The sequence below is a fragment of the Anoplolepis gracilipes genome, chromosome 5 (genome assembly GCF_047496725.1).
Source record: "Anoplolepis gracilipes chromosome 5, ASM4749672v1, whole genome shotgun sequence".
NCBI classification, from domain to species: Eukaryota; Metazoa; Arthropoda; class Insecta; order Hymenoptera; family Formicidae; genus Anoplolepis; species Anoplolepis gracilipes.
The window spans coordinates 14,393,665-14,421,648 of record NC_132974.1 but is presented as its reverse complement, the minus strand read 5'-3'; the positions used below and the strand labels follow the sequence as shown (position 1 = coordinate 14,421,648).

The window sequence follows — 27,984 nt, the reverse complement described above, 5'->3', positions numbered from 1 at the left end:
CGTGATTTCTCTCTTGTCGTCGTAACGAGGGAATTATGTCGACTCGGAGAAATGGGTAACCTGGCGACGCTACTGATACAGTTTGGTGCCGCGTTCCTCTTCGCATGTCTCGCGGATTACAGCCTGGCTCAGGACGAGACAACAGGTATGAGAAAAAAGAAAATTTGTTTTAGCATTTTGACATCTCGCATGACAATGCGCAGGCACACGTGGGATTGTTCACCATGTGGGCACATAATCAAACGTGTCGTTTAATTATGCAAAATGGTCGATTGTTGGTGATATAATCGAGTGAATAAGAGATGATGTTATGCGTAAAAAGTAAATCGAAAATATAAAGTAAAAAAAATTCCTTTCAAAAAAATCAATTTTAAGCTTGATTAATTAATGATTCTTTTTTGCCACATTTCCATGAATACAACTTTAATTACTACTATATTGTTTAGTGATTTAGTGTAACGTATTTTTCAACAACAGCTCGAAAATAAATAATGAAATTTCACAGAAAATTCACATAAATCACAGAAATAATATATAATAAAATAATTAAAGATATGTATATTCGTGTATGCGTAAAATATCGATTATTTTCTTTTCTTAAATTAAATATTTTTAATCGTGTTCCGCTGCACGTGACAATTGTTGACACAAAGATTTCATCAATTTGTGGTAGAGTGCCATTTTAAAAAATATGCAAACTGAAAAGAACTAAAAGTTATTATTAATTTTCTAATTTTTAAATTTTAATTCTCTTAAAAGCGAAGCTTCATATATCAAAAGTTTGATTTTTTTTCCAACAAAGAATTGTCTGTTTTTCGATTATTAATAAAATATTCTAAATACATTTTATTACGTGCTTGCATATATATGGTGGTTTTTGTTGCGTGTCGGTTTTTTTATCACGTCTTCATTGTAATCGCGTCGATTACGAGCAACGGGTACACGTACATATATGTATATGTATATATGTGTGTATATATATATATATATATATAATTGACGCAAAGGTTGTATACACTGGACGATATTGAATAACGCGTTACCTTGTAACAATGCTGTGCTGCACATAAAAAAAATTGCTGATTTTTAATTTACACGAGAATTTTGCGTGCATTACATTAATTGTAATGCGTGATTTGTTTTTTTTATAAAGAAATGAATCTTACATAAAGAATGAAATTAAATTAGAAAATTAGTTATTTTTATATTCAATGCTCTGAGTATATACTACGATTTTTTAATATATATTTAATGAGACATTTTTTTTGTACATATATACGCATAATATTTATGCATAACATTTATTCGGAAGATTTTCTTTAAAGAATTGCGCGCAGTATTATATGGTGTTGCGCAAGGTACACTGGTTCGGAAGGTATCTCGGACGTAATAGCTAAAGGATTAATTAAAGTTGCATGCATAGGGATTAAATTGCTGTGCTGCATCAGTAACAAACTTTAACACTATAATTTGCGGTTTACGGTATATCAAGTTTTTTTAAAATTATTCCATTTTATTTAAAATCAATCTGTTATATTAAAATTACATAATGTAAAACATATTGATATAATATTCTATCTCGCATATAATCTCGAGAAAAACTTTTTAAACAAATCAATTCATATAATTTAATTAAATCAAATTGTATTAAACATAATGTTAAATCTAATATTTTTTAAATAAAATATGTTTTTCGTGATAAAGTTTTTAATAAAGATACTTTTTATCGAGAAAATTAACAAAAAAATACTTCAATAATACTGAATACTGTAAATTTTAATTTAGCTCCAAATTTATTCAAACGTTAATTACGCTTCGTTCAATTTGTAGATTTTATTACACATTCTTCCACTATATTAATTTAGCGTAATACATTCAAAGCGACATCAGCTTTATTCTCTCTCAAGGGTTTAAATTGCTTATACGGGTTAATTACGCATTCCTAAATTAAGATACTGCGTGTCCATAACAATTCTCTGGATCTCCTTTACAGACTGTCATTGTATGTTATTTGTATGCTTTGCCGGTTTTATGGCGCGTAAAACGCGCGCATGGTACGAGGAATAATCATTTCCGGATTTTTTTCATCGAGATTTTTTTAAGTTTAAAGTAAACAAACAGTACCCCGTAACAAAAATTATATAATTAATTTATGTCTGATTAATACAATTTTGTATCTAAAAAGAAATCAGGTATATGTGTATGTACATACAATTATAGTTGTAGAACTTTATAATTCTAATTAAATATATATTCTCTCTGTAAATCTAACGTACGTATATTAAAACTTGAGAATTAATTTTTGTAAAATTGATTACAGCTGATTCCCGCTAAATTCGGATTTGTTAGTTCCATCTTGAATTTCGCACGATTTCTGAAATTATAATTAGCGCTTGCGCTTACCTGTAATATGCTTTAAATTTCACGAGTTGCGGTTAATCGCGAGAAATATATATATAAACGCTAAAGAACTCGAACAAAAAAAAAAAAAAAAAAATAAATAAATAAAAAGCAGAGAAAGGCTTCTAGTGGCAGTAAATTCGCGGGGAAATGGAGCAGCAAATTGCGAGCGGCAAATTTGTGGGCGACTTTCAACGACAGTAACATTTTCGCGCGCTCTCGAGAGGGAAGATATTTTTTTTTTTTTTTTGCAGGTCATTTTTAAAGCGTGCGTGCGATCTATTTATTTCCACGGTGTCCTGGCGCATGACGAAACCGGCGTCGTCCTTTCTTGAAGGCACGAAGCGCGGTGGCTGGCCGGTGCCGGTGGTCGGCCGCCTCTAATTGTTGCACAATGCCCTCCTGCGAGTTCACAGGTGCATTGCACCAGAAATCCTCTCTCAGTGTTGCTTGCTTCTCCCGTGCTTGTTCCCGCGCTTGTGTCAATGGCGTAGAGTACCACGTTGTAGAAAGGGAATTGTCGTCTTTTATCATAGTTTTATATCTAAGGGACATGACCGTCCGGATTAATTCTACCTAATCTCAGTGAGATCTTTTAATCTACAGATGTAATCTGTACTTGTTAAGCGCGCGAGTTTCTTCGTTATTTTTTGTTTTTTTTTTTTATCCAGATTTTTTAAAGTTCGAAGTAAACAAACAATACCCCGTAACAAAACTTATACAATTAATTTATGTGTGATTAATATAATTTTATATGTAAAATAAATTAATATGTACATACAATTATAGTTGTAGAACTTTATAATTCTAATTAAATATATATTCTCTGTCTAGATTTAACGTATATATTTTTTTTTTTAAATTGATTACCGCTTGTTGATATTTATTCTTAGATACTGAAATACTGATTCCCGCTAAATTCGGATATAAAATTTTTAATCCAACTTGAATATCACAGATTTCGAGGATTGCGCGTAGTTTACACGGGTTTAGAATGGGGGATAGAGGGGATTCGCGTTTAATTTACGCCACTGGAACGCTATTGAAGCGCGATTAGGTCGATGTGTCTGTCTCGTTTGTGGAAGTGAAAGGACGAGAAATGTTTTCGCGTTCGCTAGATACTCTTAACTCTTAACTGTGCTGCGAGTAGCCGCGAGACTTGAAGAACACCGCCATGATGACGACCCTGACCGGTGCAGACTGACCACTAACGCCACAGGGTCGTATTGAAGGGAAAAATAGTATGGGGCGGCGATTTGCACAATCGATATCCGAATGCTTAGTCTGAATGCTGAGTGGATTTAAAACCTTTCATGCATTTCGAGGGTCGAAAATGAATCTACATCCGCATATTTTGGATAATATTATTATTGCACGCGTAATTTCAACACATCGAGTCGCTAAAAATTCCATTCTATTCTACATTTTCATTTCAATTATGTATAAGTAATAATAATAATGTACTATTTCATATATAAAAATCTATTTTAAAGAATGTTCTATGTAAAGATTTATTTGTAAAGATATATAAAACTGTGTCTAAAGATTTATTTATCTATTGACGAAAATACAATCTTTTAATATAAAATATAAAAAGTTATATTATTAAAGATCGAGAATAGAATAAAGATATTATTTAATTAATACGGCGAAATTCAAACAAGCAAGAATTAAATACTTATAAATGTGGTATATTTAAATCATACGAGATCTACAATTTTACTACATATTTTACACATTTCCTGAAATATCAAAAAAACAATTATATTGTTTTCAGTTTATTGTTTAATTGTTATTACATATATAAAATTTTATAGTGAAAATTTCGTTATATAATGACATTTGGTTAGATTTTTTTTTACAATAACTTGATCATAGATCATATATCTATGATCTAATGGACGTATCATTAAATATCAGAAAGAGGGAGAGAATATCTTTTTTTGTATTATATATTTTTTCTAATCCTTGTTACATGGCGCGTTACACCAATAATGTATACAAGTTTTTTTTGCCGCAGTTTTCACTTTTATTATATTTTTTTTCAAAATTAATGAATGGTTTATTCCGTGTATAACATAAACACACACACACACACACACACACACACACACACATACATTCACATTACACGAATCGCATATACCTAGTATAATTTCACTAAAGATCAGTTCAATATTATAGAACGATAACGATGTAAAAATCAAGCCATAATAATGAGGCATTTTTCATCGAATAGTGAAAGTTTCATTATCATCATCTATTAAAAAGATAAATGTCTCGCTGAAGTCTCAATTAAACTGCCAGAACAGTGTGGCAAATTGAAAAATTTGTGTAATTATCAAATATCTAACATCAAATTATATGCCTTCCGTAATAAATTTCGTCATGCATCATTTATTTTATGCGTATTATACATACGTCATCAAAAATTATAATAATAGATTTGAAAAATATAAGAAATCAATTATAATTCACGTTTGCAAATTAAAATAATACGAAACTTTATCTTTCTATATTTATTTAAAATATATGCTTAACTAATTTCTCTTTACATTCTTTTCTCGAGATAATTATATTTACAATTTGATTTATATCGCTTTTGATTTAATTGTTTTAAAAAGAATATCATTTTTAAAAAATTTTTCTAAAAACTCAAAAAATGTGTTTAATGAGAAAAAAAACATAAGCAATAAAAATCCATTTTCACGACATAAAGATTTTCCCCGAAAAACAAACAATTCAGTTAAATTTGCGTTAAATAAATTTATAATAAATCACGGTACATACACTTGAAAAAATGATCTTGCAAGTTGAACAAAAATTTTCTAGGTGCAAAAAATTAACTGAAACAGATAAATTATTAGCAAATACTGCGATACCGCATATCTTTTGCACTTAATCAATTTAAATGACAGAGACAGAATTTATTTCTGCCCTATTAGTGTAATTTAGACGGAAAATTTGTCCGCGATGCCTATCTTTAAGGCCTACTGTCAAGGACAATTATATATTTGTGATTAATATTTGGCGATGGAATCTAAATTTTCTAGAGGTATTGCTAGAATATTGCTGCTACAAATAATTCTATACGTGACAAACGATATTGTAACAGATAGAAAAAGTAGCGATAAATTTGAATCGAGACATCTAGAAATCTCTCTACATTAGGAAAATATTTTTTTCAGCGTAAGATTTAAAAGAAGAATATAAAATGTAAAATAACAGAGATCACATCTCGATAATTACATTTACGTTTAAGGCAGTGGAATGTGGAATGTCAGGTTGAGATGAACCGCGGTCCAACGAATAAGAATAAATGATGTGTAAAATAGGCTTTAATCGTGTGACAGTTGGCCGCGTGGAATACGCTCAGCTGCAGGCTTCCGGTTCATTGTTACGATACCGTTGCGACTGCCACGAACGCAATTTCGCAATCCTCGACCTCTTCCTTCCTCTTTGCGCGTGATTCGCGCGGATATATGCTTTTCTCTGCTCTCTGCATATTACATTACACATTACACTCTACACTCATTTTCTCCGTCGCGAAATTGCTCTCTCTTTCTATCTCTCTCTCGAGTGCCTCGACCGGGGCACCATGTCCGGGATCCGCATGCGACACGCGTCACCGATGTCGCTTCGTCGTCACGGCGATGATGAACGGCAGCATCCTGCTTGCCCAATGCGAACCAACCACGATGACCAATGCCGGTTAACCATTATCGCGTGGATGAGAAGATTACCCTGGAGTTTTCGTAATTAGCACGATCGTACGACCGCCGTTCTCTATCAGTTACATCGTTTCGCACGTATGCGTAGAATTATTCCCGGAACATGCTTTTATAACACTTTCTATATACGAATGCGCGATGAGAGGCAAATATGCGAATTAAGTGTTTGTTCATCCTTGGAGTAGAGAAGAGAATCCCGCCAATTTCACGCTTACGATAATTAATCTGGGCGAATTCCATCGCATCATCCGCGTCATCCGTCTTTGAAAATAATCTTTTTTTCCGATTCGCAAAATTATTCAACTTTCCGGTAATGGATTACATAATTATTACGTTAATTATGAAAATGAAATTTGCATTTTTCTCTGTGTAAGCTTTTGTATATTCAAAAATATTCTTCATCTAAAATTTTTATGCAAAATACTTATTTAATATAATTTAAATTGTATAATGTGTCTAATATTGGCTTGGTCAAAAAATAATATCGTTTTTTTGCAACGTACGATTTTGTAAAATTAAAATGTAAATAGGCTATAGAGAGTTTTTTTTTTTTTGCTCTCTATAGCCTACTTACATTTTAATTTTACGATAAAAGAGAGCCATTTTATATATTTATCTACTTGTTTTTGTATTTTTCAATACAAAACACTGTCCTTAGACTATAAAATATATATATGGTATACTCTGCAAAGCTGACACTTTAACGCGTAATTAAAAAAAAAAATCATTCATCATATCAAACTTAATTTGTTTACTAATCACTAGTCAAATCGAAAACATTCCGTATATGAGTTGGCTGGAAAGGTTAACGGAACGTTGTTGCTCGTGAGAGATCTTCTTATCTCGAACCTTACTCGATCTCCGACAACCGTAGGTAAGCGGGAATCTAGACTTTTTTGACCGGTGTATACCGGTCAGGTGACGGTTTCGCGGATAGAGGTGAGGTATATAGTCTCTGCCTGCCTCTCTTTCCCTCTCTTCCAGAAGAAGGAGCACCCATTTGATTTTCTAAAGTACCGTTTTCTTCTAAGAATCTAGCGCAATCCATCTGTCTCTCTGTGCATCAACAAAGCCTGCTGCATCGCTGCCGTTTATATTCTCTTCTTTCGCATATAAAAATCAAATCGCATCAAAGTCAACAAACGGCGCCACCGACAAACGATCTCCATCTCTTCTCTAACGGGGATGTCATAAAACTTTTTTTTTTTATTCTACAGCGCATTCTACTTGCATCAGTTCTAAACAATAAGCATGTGTAGAGTAAGCCGTAAAAATTTTCGCGTACTTTGTGGGGGATAAAAAAACTTTTGGACATCATGACATGATATTAAAAAGTCAAATCTCACATATAGAAAGTGAATGGGTATTTGTACACTGAAATGAAATAGTGTTGAATCAACAACATCATTGTAGTTGAAATTTATTTCATTAATTCAACAACATTATTAATCAAATCAACACGCGGCGTATTAATTTGATTAACTATTGATATAACTTGAATTACTATTTTTTTTCAGTGTATTAAATGTTATTTGTATTAAATGGGTATTTTTATTAAATTGTATTAATTTTGAATTTGCAATGGTGTTCAGATATGCAGTGACAATTCCCTTCAATCATCTCCTTTTGCGGGAGATTTTTCGCGCACGGACAATAATCTTGATTGTTCTTTCAAGCTTTACGATGTTGACTGACAATGAGTTGCGGGAATAACCATGAACTGACAGATATTAACTGAACCCATTAAGTCCATTAGAGAGAATCCGTTTTGTGCATCTGTATGATTGAATCTCACAGTTATGCGAAATGTGCAAATAAGACTTATTGTTAGATTATTTTTTTTAAACAAACATTATTTATTGCTCGAATAATAATAATGTTTTTCTAAGATGCTTAAATATGTTGGTGTTGAAGAGAATAATATATTAGTATATATATATATATATATATATATAGGAAGATAATATACGCACTTGATTAATAAAATTTATAAATTTTATAAATTTAATTTTTATAAAATTAATTTTGATATAAAATCTGTGTATTTTTTTATTTAATTTAGTATAATAAATTTTTCACTATATTATTTCAGAAATTAATAATATATATTATTACATGTCATTTCATATAGCTGTATTTTGTATTTCATAAAGAAAGTTTTCAATTTAATTTCATTTACTTTCTACAAAATTAATATTTCACATAACTTTATCTACCTATTATATCTTTAGTGCTTTACAATTATAATCATAATTTAAATAATATATACACGTAGTTGTTTTCAGAATTTTGATATTAAAGGATTAATAAAATACATCCAACCGCGATTTCTAGATATCGTTTTCCATAAAAATACAGCAATTTTTCATCTTTGAATTGATTTTACAATTATTCGGAATATTCGAACGATTTTTATAATATTTGCGCGAGCGATTTAGATTTAAATACATTTTTTCTATGTATGTTTTTGAAAATCTATATCTATGCACGATAAACACTTTCTGTAAATGGTACACTAAACAACTAACTACAAATCTTTCCAGCATATATATTTATCTCTAAAAAAAGCATCTCCTGATGAAGGTACAGTTTTATAAATTATTTTTTTTTCTTTTTGATAAGCACAATATTTTTTCTCTCGCAGTGCAAAAGTTACTTCTGTTCTGCCTTGATTTTATTTTAAATATATATATATATATATATATATATATATATATATATATATATTTCGAATCTATACCTCGAATGAGAAGAAGAAATTTATATTATTTTTTTTTATATCCTGAACCAAAGTATGTATTACATGTAAAATAATTTTTATGTATTGCTGTGCAAGAGAAAGATGCAGATGCAGATGTGCTTTCAGCGTGTATTTTTACGCGTCGTACATGCGCTGGAGAATGCGTTCTTCCGTTTATCACGAAAACAGAGAGAAAACATACCTTTATCGGTAAAACGTGTGTTTTTTTACGAGCCAGAAGGTGCGTGCAGGCTCGCTATCTACTTCCGCCTCAGCTCTGGTAACTCATGGTCAAACATCTGCATCCTCCTGTCATCTCCTTACTCGACTCCGTCGGTCTTCTTTGTTGATGCTTCTTCCGCTATCTTGCACATGCGCGATTAATGTTTTTCAATGCAATTTATCGTTGCAAAAAAACCGAAACAATGCGTTCTTTCATTCAGTCGTTTATCTGACATTGAACAAGCATAAAGAAATGTGTTATTACTTTGTATTAATACTCGTATAATAACGTTACGCTGAAAAAAATATTTTACTAATGTAGATAGATTTCTAGATGTCTCGATTCAAATTTATCGCTACTTTTTCTATCTGTTACAATATCGTTTGTCACGTGTAGAATTTATAGCAGCAATATTTTAGCAATACCTCTAGAAAATTTAAATCCCATTGCCAAATATTAATCACAAATATATATTTATCCTTGACAGTAGGCCTTAAACATAGGCATCGCGGACAAATTTTCCGTCTAAATTACACTAATAGGACAGAAATAAATTCTGTCTCTGTCATTTAAATTGATTAAATGCAAAATATATGCGGTATCACAGTATTTGCTAATAATTTATCTGTTTCAGTTAATATTAACATTACGAGGAAAGAGCTAAAAGTAATAAGAAAAAATTTCATAATTTTGGGCTGAAAAACTGATGGCAACAGATGGCAACAATTCGCATGTGACGTATTGCAGAATGTATTGGTTAATTGGACGTGTATCCTGATTTTAATAGGAACAAACTCGAAATTAATTTGACAAGTAGAAACTGATTTTAAAGATGCGTACATAGTCACACATATAAAGACACACACACACACACACACATGTGTACGTGTCAATGTTGTGACCGCATAGTTGTCCAATCACGTCTTTTTACGACAACCGCATCGTATCATTGCTACCGTGTCTCTTGCGGTTCTCGTCATTAGCTGCCGATTATCATCACGAGTCCCGAATCGATGAGGAAATAAATCTGCTCTGCGCGCGTCTAAAACTGTTTTCGCTATTTTTTTTTTTTTTTTTTTCTTCGCGCAAGCTACTCAATCTCTTTCACAGAATTGAAAGTTGCAAAATGACGTATTAGAAAGAAGAAGCAAATTTATTTCGCTCGATATTTGATGGGGTTTAAATCGAAATTCTTTCAACGCATCCAAGTTATGTACTTAGATATGTACGCAGGAAGGTATGCGCCACATCTGCGTCCTCGAATCGCCGATCCAACAACAATGGGCACCTGCGTTTCCGCGATACGATCGATAAAGCACGAGGGGTGCGAGGGTGCGTGGCAGCGTTCGTCGCGTGAGGTCCCTCTCCGAGGACGCGATCAAAAAAAAAAAAAAAAAAAAAAAAAAGAAAAAAAAAGACGCGACGAGGGTTTATGCTTTCCACCAATCATTTAACCAATCGCCGCACTGGTCGATACCATTTCTTCTCTCACGCATATTTCGTTCACATTTAGGGGGTAACGTTCAGCTAGCAATGAATAAATGTATGAAAGACAATATTACAACAAAATGCTCTCGCTGTGAAAGAAAGAGAGTTGGAGTAGTGCGTATAAAATGTATCAATGATTTTCGGATAATTTCCAAGGGAGAAAAAAGTAAAATATATATGCGATTGAAAAAAAATTCAATAACTTAAAAATGAGAAGTTATTTTTATAATTTTATTTTAAATGTAGAGAGTATAAAAGATTTAAAAAAATGAAAAATTTATTCTGGAGAAAGCTCAATTTTTTTTATCGTATCATTATTCATTATTCTCATGTTAATATATAATTTTTTATCGATACATAATTTATATTATAAATTGTTAGTTGTTCTTATAATATTATATAGACGAAATTAAAATCAAAGTGACAATAATAATGTTATATCTGAAATTTCTTTCACAAATTGATTGTAACGATCGAAAAAATCGAAAGATTTCGTAAAAATTGAAACATACATTTACTTTTATTCAAGATCCCATCTAGCATTTAAAAAACGTGTTGCATATATAATACTGAAGCATTAATAAATGTTTACTTCATTAAAATGTTCCGCCAAATTGAAATTTTCGAAATACGATACTTTATATATGCAATAACTTGATGCATATGCAAGTATATAAAATAAATATCCAAGTACTTGTGAAAATGTCATATCAAATATTAAGGCAGGATACTTATATTTGAATACCTGGTGATGAATAATAATTGGCCGCGTATTATAACGGACCGCGCGCGTTGGGTCCGTCACGATAGAGGCATCGACCAAGTTACGTAATAATCCATTCTCCCTCTTTCTCGGCGAACGACGACGATGTATATGTCATCATCTCCCTCTCCGTCGTGCACCGACCAGCCTATGTCTGGGCCTCGTTCCTGGAGCCTCGCGCGCGGAGGAGTGAATCGCAAAGTACAGTTATACTCGTTTGTAGGAACGCCGCGGACAGAACTCGAACGATAGAAATACGCGTTAACTCTTTCAGTACATCGAGTCTTATTTATGGAGAAAATAGAAATAAATAACGAGAAAGTAAGATTATTAAATTAACTCGATTTTTCGATTAATATATTATTGGGAAGAATTTTTAAAAAGTTTTCTTATAAAATTGATAAGTGTATAAAATTAATTTAACATTTAATTTATTACAACTGTTTAAATCTGAATATATTTAAAATATGTACATTTTATATTTTCATAATTTATTATAATAATTGTGAATTATGAATAGAATATACTAAAATATAGTAAAAATTCCTCAATGTTATATAAATCCTAATTAAGGCTAAATTCTCGCTAAAAGAAAATTGATTTCAGATATACCTAATAATCCATAGAATAGAATTGTACTATGCGTCATCTTTTTTATCAATCTTTAAAGACTAATAGTAGGTGAAGTTAGAGTTGAAGTTTTTTTTATTCGTGATGGGTATATATCACGAAATGGTCTCTTTGTATTCGGAAATGACGATGGATCCGTTGTGCTCTTTGTGGCAATTAGTTTCTCTCATCTATTTCAATTATGTCGACCCACTTCTGACACTTGGCAGAAACTTGCCGGACAATCCATAAGTCACGCTTCAGGAACGAGTTTGAATAATATGCAAATCGCCAGACCGAGTATCTCCCTCCCCCGTTTTCCCATTTTCCTTTTTGATAATGATCGCAAATTTAATTCGAAATTATGCATTTCGACATTGTGGCCGCACACTTTCTCGGAGCTTAATTAGTCTCGTGTGCATTAGCGTGCAACAAACATTTCGCGGTTTGCGACACTTTGCGAAATAAAAAAAATATAAAAGTGAAAAAGATGCAACAGATGCATATTATTAAATGCACCCTCGATTCAATGATTAGACGCACGATATGCATGATATATCTGTTGCAATAGTATAAAAACGAGTACTTATTGCTTATAAAGAAGAACCGTTTAAAAGAGTTTAAGAGGACGGAATAGTCAAATCTAACGCATTCTACTGCCGTTTTAAATAATTTCCTTATCTTTGATTATAAAAATCAACGGATATGAATGTCATAGGAGAATAAATTGGATTTTTAATTTATATGCATAGTTATAAATATTGCATAGTTTTGAATTTATTAATCATATTCACCAGAAAGCAATTAGTATTGATTATATTGATTATAATTTTGTAATCAATGTACGAGATAAGCGAGAATAAGTAATATATATAAGACAAAATTATATCTTTTCTATATGTATTATATTTTTTATATATTACTCTTATTGCATTAATAATTTTCTTATTCTCCAAGATGCATAACATCAAAATGAATACTGCTAATGATGTATATTTAAATTTGTTTGAAGACACATATATTCTTTATTTTAAAATGTACATTTTACGCACATTTATCGCACACGTGCACATCTTTTTTTCAGATTTTTAACTTTAATCTGATTCGCTCTATTCCAATCTATTCAGTTCTTGTTACTAACAGATTACTATTTTTATTTATATATATATCTATATAAAAAATGTTTAAGAGACAAAAAGATTGGAGAACGCATTTGGAAAATATTTTTATGTTTTATTAAAACGATAATTAAAAATGTTTGTGACTTTTTTTATACATCGCGAAAAGATTAAAATTCATAGATGGGAAAAATTATCGTGAAATTTTCAATGTTTAATATATACGTATGTATGTACGTGCTTTGTGATTTGAACACGTATCATGTCGAGCAACACACGTTGTGTGTTGTAAGCTATTTTCCATTTATAATTGCTTATTACGGGCGAGCTGGAATTTATTTTTCATTAAGTATGTTCATTAATTCGATGGTAACTGGCAACCTATGGATACATGTACTTATTGAATTTTTAAGGCAGACTATTGTGTATTCTGTTCACTGCATTATAATTATGTGTACTATCTAAAAGAGAAATATTTTTACATACAGAGATATTTTAATTTCGTCTCATTTTACATTTTGACGTTGTATATTTTTCTTAAAAAAAAAAAAAGTAAAAAAATAAATTTAAAAAATTCAACTTTGAAAGATAATTTGGTTTTCGTATAATATTCTTATTAAAGTATTTTATATATTTTTCTATTAAATATCTCAAGATGTTAAAATATAGTACATATTTTAATGGCGAGACACAGGCATCTCTCAAATTTACCGCTCGGTCTCCAAAACAGAAGTTACGTAAATGGACTATAATAATCAGACGTAACAGGAATAATTAGTGTCTCGTCGGCTGTGAATTTACTCAAAGTGTTTCTGGGGAGATACGAAACCACGACATTAAGTTTCGCAAATTCGTGGGTCGACTGCACGAGGTCGGACGTCGGGCACGATCACGTGCACTTTCTCGTAACGATATCCACCCATTATCTCTGTGAATTATCATAGAATATCATTGAAAAGTTTGATATCCAGATTACATAATTAATAAAATTAGACATGTTTGATAATTAGGTCTATGCATTAATTGCGATGAAATATTTTTCAATGTCTTGAAAATATGCAAATTGGACGAATTTTTATTGGCCTACAGATTTGGAACATGACAGACCGGAAAAGTTATATATTTTAAAGCATTAATAAAGAAGATAAAAATTGTTTAGAAAAATGTATAGGCATACTGAAATCTCTGAAATATATACCATATAATTGCAGACGATTTGAAAAAGCGTATTTATGGCGAATTTTTAATGGTATATACGTATATGATATACATTTAATCTCTAGAAAATAATGCTGTTTTTTTTTTTATATTTAAAATGGAGATTGTGAAAAATACATTATCTAACAATAAAGCTTTTAGTCTCTTTAAAGAATCTCTCATTCAATGCGATTCTCAATCGGCCGTGTAATTTCTCGAAATCTTGCGATATAAATTCTGCACAAATGATGAGGAAATATAAAATGCCGTCATAGAGGATAAAGATATTTTTAGCTATATCTTTTAATCAGCGATGTATGTATGAATGGAATATGTATTGCCATGAGAATGACAATTCTGACATGTGTTTTTATAATTTAGCAGGAGAGTCGCGATCCCGTGAAGTCACCGCGCGATGGCTACGCGCGATAATCGCATTTGTTCGTGGAAAATTAATTTTGCTACGCTTTCACGCGCATCGCACGTAAGCGTCGTGTGATTCTGCCTTTGTGATCTGAGCGATGAGCGCATAGTTCGCTTCTCTGGTCGCATAAAGACTAAATTTGTGATAGGTAGATATTCTAATGTGAACTTTAGTTAGACGATTTTCTGAAATTACGTGATATTATCGTGATGTAGGATGTAATTGAATTTGACATTTCGGCGAATTTTGAGAAGAAATTTAGTACCTTGTTTTTAAAATGTCATTACTATGCGCCTTGACATGCACGTGGACTTATTAACACTATTTGTAGACAGAAAATACATATATTTAAATTTAATTATAGACAGAATCTTCATCTGTTTTTTAATATATAAATAAATAATTTATATATAAAAACAAGGTATAATATTGTATATATATATATATATATATATATATATATATATATAAACAAGGTACTAAATTTCTTCTCGAAATTCGGCGAAATGTCAAATTCAATTACGTCTTACATCACTATAACAAAATATATTTATGTTGTATATGAAACAAAAATTTTTGATACATGTTATTATAGTTGCATCGATATATATTATCAAATAAGTTTTTGCAACTCACGGTCATACGTATGAATTAATTAGGTATATTAGAAAGGGAAGAGAAAATCTCTCTATACGCGATAAAATTTCGCTTAAAACAAAATTGTACTATCCAAACATGGAAAAGTAACAGTTTGCCTGTTACATTGCACACGTATATGGATGCACATGCACGTGCGGGAGGTTGGAGCATCTGTTCACCATTCGTTTGGTCTGCCAATTGTGGCTTGTTAATTTCACAGCGAGTCGTTGCCTCGTGCTAATTGAACGCCTTAACAAATTTCAAACGGGCACAAAAGGACACGGGGATGCGACCCAAGAACTATATTCGTTTAACGTTTATTGTTATGAGAAGTATATGGTCCTTTTATGCGTGACATATAGTACATTTGTTTTATATATGTAATATTTTAATATTTAATATATTATATTTAAATAAATATATATACATATACAAATATACTATGTATCACGCATAAAAGGACTATATACTTCTCATAATAATAAACGTTAAAGAATAAATATAAATATTGGATAGTAAGAAAAATTGAAGATGAAATTAATTTGATTTCAAATTAAAATTGATATATCTATAAATAATTCGTATATATATATATATATATATATGTTTGTGTGTGTGTATAAATACGTATTATTTATAGATATCCTCTTTTTCTCTATACGTATTATTTATAGATATCCCCTTTTTCTCTAAAAATATATCGATATAAAATTAACAATAAATACAAATAATTGGATAGTAAGAAAAATTAAAGATGAAATTAATTTGACTTAAAATTAAAATTGATATATCTAAAAATATTTAATTAAATCTTGAAATTGTCTTACTATTCAATTATTTGTATTGTTAATTTTATATCGATATATTTTTAGAGAAAAAGAGGAGTTTCGAAGATACACATGAAACTCTTGCTCGCCTTGATACATTCTTACTCGCCATTACAGTAAACAGAGCGATATCCGCGTTTAACTGGCGTGTTTTACTTTTGCGATAGAGTCGTCGTATCCGTGAATTATCGGCCTTTCGGCGGCCTTGCGGTGCGCTCAGTCGACGTCGCGCACGCTCGAAAGTATGTCGGCTACTCGAGTAATCGAATATCGAGCAGGAGGTGAATGTATCTGAAAATAAGTGGACACTAAATTACGATCGCAAAATACATTTGCATTTGCATATTGTCCATCAGATACGTGCGTAGAAACTGATGTGGAATATAAATCTAAAAATTTTATAAAAATAGGAGACACGGTTTTTTTTTATAATCTCTAACATAAACATTTTTTTTTAAATTTTTATTACTATTTGCGCATAAAGAATATTGACAACAGCTCAATTAAATAGGCTATCTTAAAATTACAGATATCTTTGCTCGAATTTGAATTACTTTTTTCAATGTCGAGGCGTTAAAAGTTTTTGAATAATTAACGACTGAAAATGAAAAGCATTACGCAAATTGAAATTTTGTGGAACAAATAAATAATGAATTATAATCTTCGAATAATTTAATAGGTTTTAATAAAATTTTAATTTTAAATTTAGAGAAATATATAAACGATATTTCATAAATCTTGATTTTATATATACATATAAAATTTTTGGTAAAAAGAGGAAATCTGCTGGAAAGATTAACATCAAAGAAGTTATGATGAAAAGAAATGTTTGAAATTTTCGGTGCACTCTATGAATAACTTAATTATTATACGATACGCGAGAACCATAAATTGCTTTTATACGTTTTCTACTATAAAACGTTTTATGCTGCATATGCTGTAATAAAGTTTTGCAATAAAAGCATATAGTATATTATATAATTTATTATATTTAATGTAAAATATACTATACTATATTTTTAGAAAACAACAATAATTAATACCTACTTTATTTGTAGTTGACGCACATTTGATTTCTAACTAGTTGACCAATTTTTATTAGCAAAAATTTAGTACATTTGAAAAGTACTAATTTGAAAAGAGACTAGATAGAAGGAACAGAGTTATATTGATATTCGTAAATCGGTCCGCGTTTCATACCTGTTTTGCTCAGGTAGTGGAAAATGCTAAAAGACTGAAACGCGTCGAGTTACAAGTATCATAGAATTATTAATAATACAGAGAATATTAATAGTGCAATTTATAGACAAATGGATTTGTCTAATATCAAGTTTTATATAATATGTTGTGTACGCACTTTCAATTTAAGCAAAAAATTAAAATCAAGTAAGCGGGTTTATTGGCTAACCGTATCGACAGTTATTTATGACTTCTTTCCCTTTCTCAACGTTATCATTGTTTCGTGCGCGCTCATAATATTTTAAAATTATTTTTAGTTCTTCTGAAAATCTGTTTTATGAAAACAGAGAGAGAGAGAGAGAGAGAGAAAACTAAAAGCAAAAAGAAACAATGTTCCATTATCGGGAAATGTTAATTTTTGTCCTTTTCACAATCATCATTTCTATCTCTCTCATATAATACAATTATACCGTTCTTTTTCCCTCTACGCAAAATATCTTGCGTTAGAATAAATGGTCTAGGGTTTAGGGAAATTGCTTGAAAGTCTTAATCAGCGTATGTCGTCGTGATTTGAAACGACAGCGACATAGGTTGAGAAACTCTGACGTAAATCACTGCTAGGTATTATAAGTGGCTGCACCAGTGGCCAGCGATAGCAACAGTGCAACCTATGTTGCACGTTGGTTGAGAGAGAAGTTTCACCTGACTAGTAATGGTACTTCCTGATAGTCAAGTGGATGTGCCTTTATCCGAAGCAGGCACGAACCACCGCGCTTTGGTCCCGTCTGACCGCTGGCACGTAAATAGTTCCCAACGATCCGCGAAATATATCGTCGGAATTTGTTCAACGTTAATATAGCGTTCGCTAAAATCTTTTTCGCGAAAGCTGCACACACGGAAGCGTTCGTCTTCTCGTTTTCCTATATTTATCTCGAGAAGGCTCTCTGTAACTTTCCTTCCTAATTATAAGTTTTTTAAAAGCCACTTAAATACTATATATCTTGAAATTTTATATATATATATATATATATATATATAAAATACAGTAAAAAAATGAATTAAAAATTAGAGTATTCATTTTAGGAAATTATTTTATTTAAAAAATTTCCTAAAATTAACACTCTAATTTTTAATTAATTTTTTTACGGTATTTTATACATATATATATATATATATTTTTTTTTTTCAAGTTATTTTGAATTTTTTAAATAAAATAATTTCCTAAAATTAACACTCTAATTTTTAATTAATTTTTTATGCTTGATTACTTTAATCAGCAAAAGTGGAAATTTATGTCGTACGGCGATATATTCTTTAAAATGTACATTGTATTAATTTTTTTTTATTCCTGCATGTAAATGGCAAATCAAATTTTGTACGTCCCTTACGTGCGCTGCGATCTGTGCTCGTTATTGAACACTCTTCGAGTGCACTTTACCTTTAATTAAACTTTTATCAGAGATTATTGCAGGCTTAAAATGCCGATATTTAATGTCCGCTGATACGTGCAGCAACAACTGCAATATAGGCGTTCTCTTCGATCTCACACATGATGAGAAAAAAATGCCTTTCGACAAGTAACAGCAATTTTTTTATCAGTATTCAGTAACAATCAGCGATTATATAATTACAAAATAGGTCCTGGAAAAATTACTCGAGGCATACTCTCACAATTACTGGATAGTATATGCTTTATTATATAATGAGTTCATGAATAGAAAGTGCAATATATGCAGATTGGGTGCTTATCTCTGGTGGGTCTAGATATTTATTTGCATGTATTTTCTTTTATCTTGTAAAAGTACAATTTCCAATATAAACCATAACTTTTTTATAAATCCTATAAACTGAAATTAATTTTTTTTTTTTTTTTACATTTGAAAACATATAGTTCGTATTCTGTATGTTTTTCTACTTATTATCACCTGTTTTATTTTTTTATTTTTATTAATACACATTTTTTTTATCTGCAATAACTTTTTTATTATTAGTCATACGTTTTAATGATATAATAATTGATTAATAAAACGTAACATATTTTATTTCGCTAAATACATTATCTTAAGTAATGGAAAAACATTACTATTCTAACAAAAATTTAATTATTGAAAACTATTTTTGTATCCGACGTATTCTTGTAAACGAACAGCTCTACAGAAAAAAATTAATAGTATTATCTGACTAATTAATAAGCTCCTGTTAATGATCTTGCGAAGAATACTAACGTGGGAAGCAACTTGATATTGAGGTTTTGAGATTTTGCGGACATAAGGTAAAAGAAGAAGAAGGGAAAAAGGACCTAGTGAGTACAAATTCAATATGTATTAGCGAATTCAAATCAATCTTAATTTTATGTTGTGGTGTATATATATATATATATATATATATATATATATATATATATATCTATATATTTAAAAATCTACTACTTGCAAAATACCCAAGTTTAATTAAGCTGTTCTCGAATCTTAGCGCGAGTATTATATTGCAATAATTCGATAACGTGTATGCTTGTATATTTATAATAATTTATAATTACTTCAATATTAGAAAGAATCGTAAATAAATCTCTCAAGAGATGGACATAAAAAAGTTAGAAATTATTCGGTCAAATTCGCACCTGCTTGTGAGATACTTAATCTCTTTGGCTCTTTCTCTCTCTCTATCATGCCTGTGAAGTAACTGTACTTTTGACAGGCAACGTATACACACATCGAAGTGCATACAGTCGCAATTGATATATGAGCCTAAAAAGATTCACGCTATGTTGAGGATCGTGGCCTTGCACAAATCTGTAACTTCGTAATTCATAAAGGACGTTTAAAGGACGCTAAAGTCCATGCGTACATGAATTATGAAAGTTTATCTCTATACTACGAGCTGTGAATGGGTTAGTATTATGGAAAAGTATTCTAGAAATTAGTATTACATTATAGAAAACATGTAGAAACGAAGTTATTGACTCGAGATGATGAGATTTAATTGATTTAGCTTAGTAGCGTAATATTCTATGTATATAAAAATACACACACACACATCTGTACTTATATTTATTTATTTATTATATATATATATATATATATATATATATATATATAAAACAGGATATTTAATTTTGAAAACGATTAAAATTATTAAATAAAGATTTAAAACAAAGATTTAATCTTTTTATTTAAATTATACGTATAATATAAATAAATAATAGCATCGGCATATTATTATAATGTTAGATATATATATATATAATACATTATTGCAATATATTATATTTATTACATTTTTTATAATAAAAATACTATATTAATTTATAAAACCAGAAATTGTACATTTTAAAAATAAGAAATATCTCTCATTGTCAGTTACATAAAAAGTAAGTTAAATTATACTGGAAGATAAAATCGGCATACATAAGTTACATATTTCGACGTAACACGTAGGATACTACTTATTCAGTAGAAGCGTCAGCAGTAAATGATTGACTTAAATACATTAACTAATCACGAAAATGAGAGAAAGAGAGAGGCAGAGAAAGAAAAAAAGAAAGAAAGAAAGAGAAAATATACTCCGCGTCTTTATAAAGAAGATATTCATCGTATACATTTGATAACAGTTTCTGACTTAATGGAATTCTCGATATTACATTTTATTAATTAATAAGAAATATTACTCGATGTAAGAAAAAATTCAACTTTTTTGAAAATAAATATTCGACAAGCTTATTAAATTTTTCTAGAAAAAAAACTGATGCTACTGACTATCTTTCTAATGAAAAACTATATCAATGAATACGCATCTTTCTGATGAAAAATTATTTCAATATATCATATAAATATATTGAATTAATTTGCTAAAATATGTATATTTATATGAAAAGCAATAATATATTGCTATTTACAATTTTTTCAAATAAAAAATTATTATTGTAATATTTTAATATTTAAAAAAAATTTTAATAAAGTTTAATAATTTTTTATCGAAAAGTATCTAAGTAAATGATGAGATCGATAGAAAAATAATCAGAAGAATAGTGGAAAATTCTACGCGCCAATTCGATCGAGCAAGCCATACGTAGAAGCAATATGACTTCTCCTCGACCTTTAATTATCTAATTAAAACTCAACTCAGTGTACTAAGTAAGTTACCTGATGCGCAGATGCATATCATGAAAAGTTGTTTATCGATGGAGGTCAAAAAAATCACATGAGTATATTTATAATAACACGATGAATTATAAATTTGAAATTATAAAAAGAAAATTATCATAATTTAAATGATACAATTACGTATATATATATAGGTTATATTCTTATTATTAAAATTGTAATAATTAAAGCTATAATTTTACGTTAATCATTCATCTTTCGATATGTTAATTCATTTATATTTTAAATATCTAATAAATATCTACTCGATTTTTTTTCTTTGCTATATTTTCAAAACTTTACCTTACAATTAGACATAGAGAGAAAACTCTCAATTAAATAATATTAATAATATATAATCACGCAACGTATTCTTTATTGTTTTCTATATATAAATGTATTTTTTTGGTAGATTCGACACATTGTCCTAGAACTGAATTATTTGAATTATTTGTGAACGGAAAAAAACTGTAGAAAGTTGAAATCTCAAAGTAGGAATCGTGCGTCCCGTTTCTATTCACAGAAGTTTCTTATCGTCGAATCGAGGAGTCGAAAGATGTCGGTGGTAAAATAGACGACCCCGGGGTTCGTGGAACAACACTGGAGAAGGGGGTTCGACGGGCTCGACCTAGTGTTCTCAACCTGGAGAATGTATGTGACCGGTTGTCTCTTCAAAGTGCACAGAGTGTGCGCGCGCGTGTTTATAGACCCACATAATCGAGAAACTAGCAACCGCATTCCTCATACACGTACTAATGGATCAAAGGCAGCCCCTCGGATTTCCCCCACGAGATGTTTTAATTTTCTCGCTTGCATCCGTCAGCTCTATTGCGTGACCCCGTGTCATGTATATATATATATATATATATCTGATCGGGAACAGGAAAAAAAAGAGATAAGAGATAACTAGGAAGAAAGGAGAGAGAGAGAGAGAGAGAGAGAGAGAGAGAGAGAGAAAGAAAAAAAAAGGAAAAAAGATACATTAACAAAATGACAGATAATAATTTGACTGATAATTATAATTATAAAAATTTTTTTAATACGTACAAGCATCTCGCAGGATAATAAAATATAGAATTGTTTAAATAATAACATATGTACATTAATAATATATTTGAAAAAATAATACTATAAATATTTTTCTTCTCACCAAAATAATAATGTAGGTACATGCAATTGTATAAAAATATTTCAAAGATAATAACTAGCAAACGCGCAATGTTTGACAAAAATTTCAGAGTATCAAAAGAAAACGTAATAAAAAGGTAATAAAAATAGCGACATAAAATAATATAATTCTGCGACGAAATACCACAGAAACGAGGTAAGCAATGTGAATCGAATTCTTGCTGCGGTTAACGATCCGTTGCCTCAAGCAGTGGCCCAAATGCTTGACACACATAACACGTGGATGTCAGTATCTAGCTGCACTCCTTAGATATAAAACAACTTACTTTTATAAAAAATAAAAAAAGCTTTAATTTCGATGAAATTTTTGTAAAAATTTAATTTGAAAATTATTCAAAAGACTTGTTAATTTAACGCTGAAAATTGATTCTAAATCGATCAAGGAATTCATAGATGAAATGCGATTTGCTGGTCTGAGACATGTTGTTAATTTGCCTTACAAGTAACCGCAACATGTATAGTTAGAAAAACAGAAAAGATGTTACAGCATTAGAAATAGCAAGGTCACGTAAAAGGGATAGGAAATGGCAGTAAGGCGCACTTGCCAACGAACGAATACACCTTTCACATTTCACCATCTCTATGCATCTTGGATATTGTGTATATTTATCATCGCTGTAACAGACTCACAAACGAAAATGTTAGGCTCAACGACGACCGCTACATGACACAAAACTTTTCCGTCCGATGATGACCTATCGCCAAAGAGTTTTCATGGTTCATTTAAGTTAAAGTTCCCAAGAGTACAGTGATCTTTCCTTATAAAGACTATGTATACGCTTGAAAATTTTGCTAACAAGAATCGCTTTCAGATGAAAGTTTGCTCGCAGGTAGATGTCTAAATTAATAGTCCCTGTCAACTATGCTATGTCCACTGCAGACTTTTGCTGTCGGGAACGGCTCTTATTTTAGAGAATAAAACTCTCAACTTTATATACCGTACGTAAAGTTTTTGAGTTGACATTAGCGTCAACAAGAACTCTAAAAGGTGAAGTCAATTTTTAATTTTTAAATTTCCTTTAAAAATCTAATGCAACTTTTGCAATATTCTTTGTAAAAAATTAATATTTTTTTTTTTTTTTTCATTTTACTTAACCCTCAAACTGAACACGTGGGTCTTTCGTGTCCGTGCCATTTTTATTAATCTATTGTTTTAAAAAAATATTAATAAAATCTCGAGGTTAGAAGCTTATCCAAAAAAAAGTTTTTTTCAAGCATACGATTCAAACCAATGTTGATATTGTCATTGCTTTATAATTTTTTGTTTTAAAAAAATAAAATTTTTATATCACTAGTTTTCTTACAATATATTGCAGTTATTTATTTTTTATATTGTTCATTTTAAGACAGAAATAGAATAGTTATGAGACAAGTTGTAACATTGCGGTTTCCTCCTCCCCAAGGATTGCGCAAAGCTCTAACAATAAAAGAATTAAGAACAACTTGGATCGTTATTTTACACTGGGATTCAGCATGCGCATCTAAAATCCCGTGTGTTTCTTCGCATTTCTCTCTTAAAAAAAAATTTCTTTAGAATTCATTTTAAAACATGTATTGTGTAGAATAGGTATTTAACTCTCAAACTGAATACGTTTTTTTGGCACCGTAATCCTGAACGAGTGGGTAGCACTTTGCACTGAATGAACTGTTTAAATTGTCCTTTCAGTTATAAGTCCCTTTTGACAAAAAACTTTTTTTGGATAAGTTTCCAACTTCGAGATTTTATTAATATTTTTTAAAAATAATAGATTAAAACGGACACGGACACGAAAGACCCACGTGTTCAGTTTGAGGGTTAATAACTCTAGGATCGATCTAGGACCGATGTGAATATAATAATTTATGATTGTGAAAATTGAAAACGATTGATTTCAGTCACACGAGAGTGCGTCGAATCCGAGACGGGATGCAAGAGATGCAGGGATGGAACGTGTGCCAGATGCGCCGTCCTACTACATCAAGGTACCTGCGTGCATACCTGTCCACCGGGCTTTGTCGCCGACTGGTCCACCCGAGACGAGTATATGGGCCGCATATGTCGGGAAACTGGCTACATGTTTGGCCTCACCGGTAGCCAGGTTGCAATTTTAGTGGGGGTGGTCTCTGGCGCGACCATCTGCGTCTTCATCATCATCTGCGGCGCGATAGTTGTACATCGGCGTAAGAAGAAGGCGGCCAAGTTGGCGCAGCAGTTCGAGGACAGGTCCATCTTCATTTTACTTCTTTATCGTTGATGTTGTTCCACGCCGCAGGTTCATTAAATGTTTTTATTTGCGCATTTCAGCGCGGAAAGGAGAGAATTTCTGAAACATCTAGCGACACTCCGTGGAGAGGCGCATACCTTCCTCGCGATGCTCAATGACACTAGAAGACAAGTCCGAGAGTTATATTACTCGGGAAATAACGGAGACGGTGCCGTTGGAATCCAAGCGTACAGGTATATAAATATAGCAACGGGAAAATATCCCGAATACTTTTCTAATTAAATATTACTCGCGTGATGTAAAAAAAAAAATTCAATTTTTCGAAAATAAATATTCGAGAAGCTTGTTATACTTTTCTGGAACAAAAAAAAACTGATGATACTGACCGTCTTTCTAATGAATACGCATAAAGATTCTGATGAAAAATTATTCCAATATATCATATAAATATATTGAATTAATTTGCTAAAATATGTATATTTTTGTATGAAAAGTAATACTATAATATTTACAATTTTTTCTAATAAAAAATTATTATTGTAATATTTTAATATTTAAAAAAAAAATTTAAATAAAATTTAATAATTTTTTAAAATAAAAAATTGTATATGTACCATTGTGCGCGATATGTCCTTGTGTGTATCCTTATAATATATTGATATTACAGACCAGTGTTACGTGACCTGGCGAGGATACTGGTTCTTGTAAATAGGAGAGACGACGAGATACCACTTCCGCCTGATGATTGGCAACGACTGTTCTCATGGGCAGAACGGCTGCTGAGAAGATACAAGAGGCACAGTTCCCCAGAGGTAAGTATCATTATTTGCGCGCGAATATTGTACATACATGCATCGAATGAAAACGATAAACCAGCGTTATCGATATTATCTTACACTTTCAATTCTTTTTCACGCCAGTCCCTAAAGCACTTCGGTGAGTCACATATATACCCAGCTGTACTCAAAAAAGCATACGTTAGGCGATAGTTAGTCGTATATAAAGTCTCCTCCCTTTAAACAGCGGTTCGATTAAGCAAATTGTTTCCTTTTACGTACACAAGAAAATATCCGCGAATATATTTCTGTTTTTCCATATATTTATCATTTTCTGATAACTTGAAGGTGGCTCAGCTCGTGACATTTCTCCAGCAGCCAACGAGCAACTCCGTGCAAATGACATCGCCACTGTCGGCGCAACCAGTCACGCAACCACCGGCTCATCAACCTATATATGAACCTAGAAGCACTCATAGCAATCTCACAACATTCCAAGCGAACGTGCCACTCGCGACATTTCAAGCGAGTGACAAATCAAGTATTAGTCCAGCGAGTTCGAGCCTCGGTTACGTGAAGGACAGCAGTCCGCTCGGTTCGAGTCTAGGACAAAACAGCACTTCCGGTGCTTACAACGGCGAGAAGCTCAGCCCAAATGGCTCGACGATCGGCCAGATGACGCCCTTGGTTTACGGGAGTAATCAGAAGCGTGGAGGACCAAGGATAACGAGTGATTCGCACCTCCAAGAGCTACAGACAATTTCCGCGTTCAGCAGTCGCAACTACAACGGCGACACGTTGCCCTCGGAGGCTAACAACATCCGCGCGTTGCACGACGAGCGCGAGACGAGTGACGGCCTAGACCGTGACCTGAATCCCCAATGGAAGTTTCAAAGCAGCCCCGTAGAAGCGGCCAATTACACCATCCTAGCTGACTGGACGCCCACTCGGGACTATCTCATCGATGACTTTACGATTCTCGGCTTCCGGCCACAAGACGAAATCACCACGGAATTGTAATACGGACTGATAATAATACATATCCTCAAACATAAGACTTGAAAACGAGAGATTAGGGTTATTTGCGCATATCGCCAAAGTATCGTTTTAGATCGGTCTTGCTAATTTTTCGACGGTATTCCATATTGCGATATTTATCAATGTTTTATTCGTATCTTAATCATGAGGAGAATTTCGCAGTCATTTTCATTTATTTTACATATATGTAGTTGGGCGTTAATTTACCACAATAATTGTTACAAGCAATATTTCTTAACGATTTAACACTTTATATTTAACTTTTAGCAATTTATTATTTAACTTTAATTGTGAGAGACTTATTAATTTATGTTAATACATAATTATACATGAGTAATTGTGGAAAAAAAAATTTCAATACTATTTGAATATTAATACTATATTTATTTATTGAATATTACTCAATAATGTGTGTATCGACACTAGGAAATATTTGATATAATTAGTTAGTGTTGAAACAATGATAAATATTGCTGAATATGGAATACATTCACTAAATCAACCAGAGAAAAGTTGATAATTGAAAACGTGAGAATTAATCAGTTGATGTAAATTTAAATTCTTTAGTTTTTTTCCTTTTTTTTTTTTTTTTTTGTTAAAGATGACTTAGCACGAAAACATCAATGGTACATTTTCATCAAATTTTGTTCAATCTTTATGAAACTATATTTATATCCTAAACATTGTGTCGTTTTGTAAACGACGTCTCCGATTTTACCATATCCAAGTATAATGTGTGCAATAGAAAAAAAATCATAATGATACCAAATAATTGTGAAACTTATATAAATATCGGTCTTTATTTAACTCTTCTGCATTGTACATGTCTAATAATCATTGTATATTATATAGTATACTAGTCAATATTTCTGTTTCTTCACATTACAAATATCAAAGTGCATCTCTGTGACCTTTATCGGTTTGCATCTTGCCTGCTGTATACTTATTTTACTCTTTGTTTTCGGGACAATTTTGTAATTATACAAATATTTGTATATATAATTATCAAAGAAATTTCAGAATGAAACTGATTATTTGATTTGCGCAATAATGCATGCTATATAATGTTCATTATATACACTGAATTTCAAGAAAGTTTTATATTTTTCTCACCATGGCAATATAAACTTAATAACAAAAAAGAAAAAAAAACAAATCTTACACACACAGCCGCAATTTTATTTATATAAACGTGTAATATAAGTAAACGACAAATATATTTAAATTGGATGTGTCATTACATATATATATATATATGTAGCCAAAATGGCTGCTTGTACAAATTGATTGTAAATATT

General features: G+C 31.1%; 1 protein-coding gene across 1 annotated transcript; it reads left to right on the top strand.

Annotated features, from left to right (window-relative positions):
- Positions 1 to 7: 7 nt before the first annotated feature.
- Positions 8 to 27,913, top strand: T48 (FU domain-containing protein T48). Its single transcript, XM_072892489.1, has 5 exons — positions 8 to 145; positions 24,544 to 24,871; positions 24,953 to 25,105; positions 25,540 to 25,684; positions 25,997 to 27,913. The coding sequence occupies exons 1-5, from the start codon at positions 52 to 54 to the stop codon at positions 26,666 to 26,668; spliced, it is 1,392 nt and encodes a 463-aa protein (XP_072748590.1). The 5' UTR covers positions 8 to 51; the 3' UTR covers positions 26,669 to 27,913.
- The last annotated feature ends 71 nt before the right edge of the window (positions 27,914 to 27,984 follow it).

What these genes read in the sequence shown, in the direction of transcription:
- T48 (XM_072892489.1), top strand. Translation starts at nt 52, where the DNA reads ATGGGTAACCTGGCGACGCTACTGATACAGTTTGGTGCCGCGTTCCTC. An exon ending in GGCTCAGGACGAGACAACAG is followed by an intron (nt 146 to 24,543) that starts GTATGAGAAAAA and finishes GATTGATTTCAG; the next exon opens with TCACACGAGAGTGCGTCGAA. An exon ending in GTTGGAATCCAAGCGTACAG is followed by an intron (nt 25,106 to 25,539) that starts GTATATAAATAT and finishes TTGATATTACAG; the next exon opens with ACCAGTGTTACGTGACCTGG.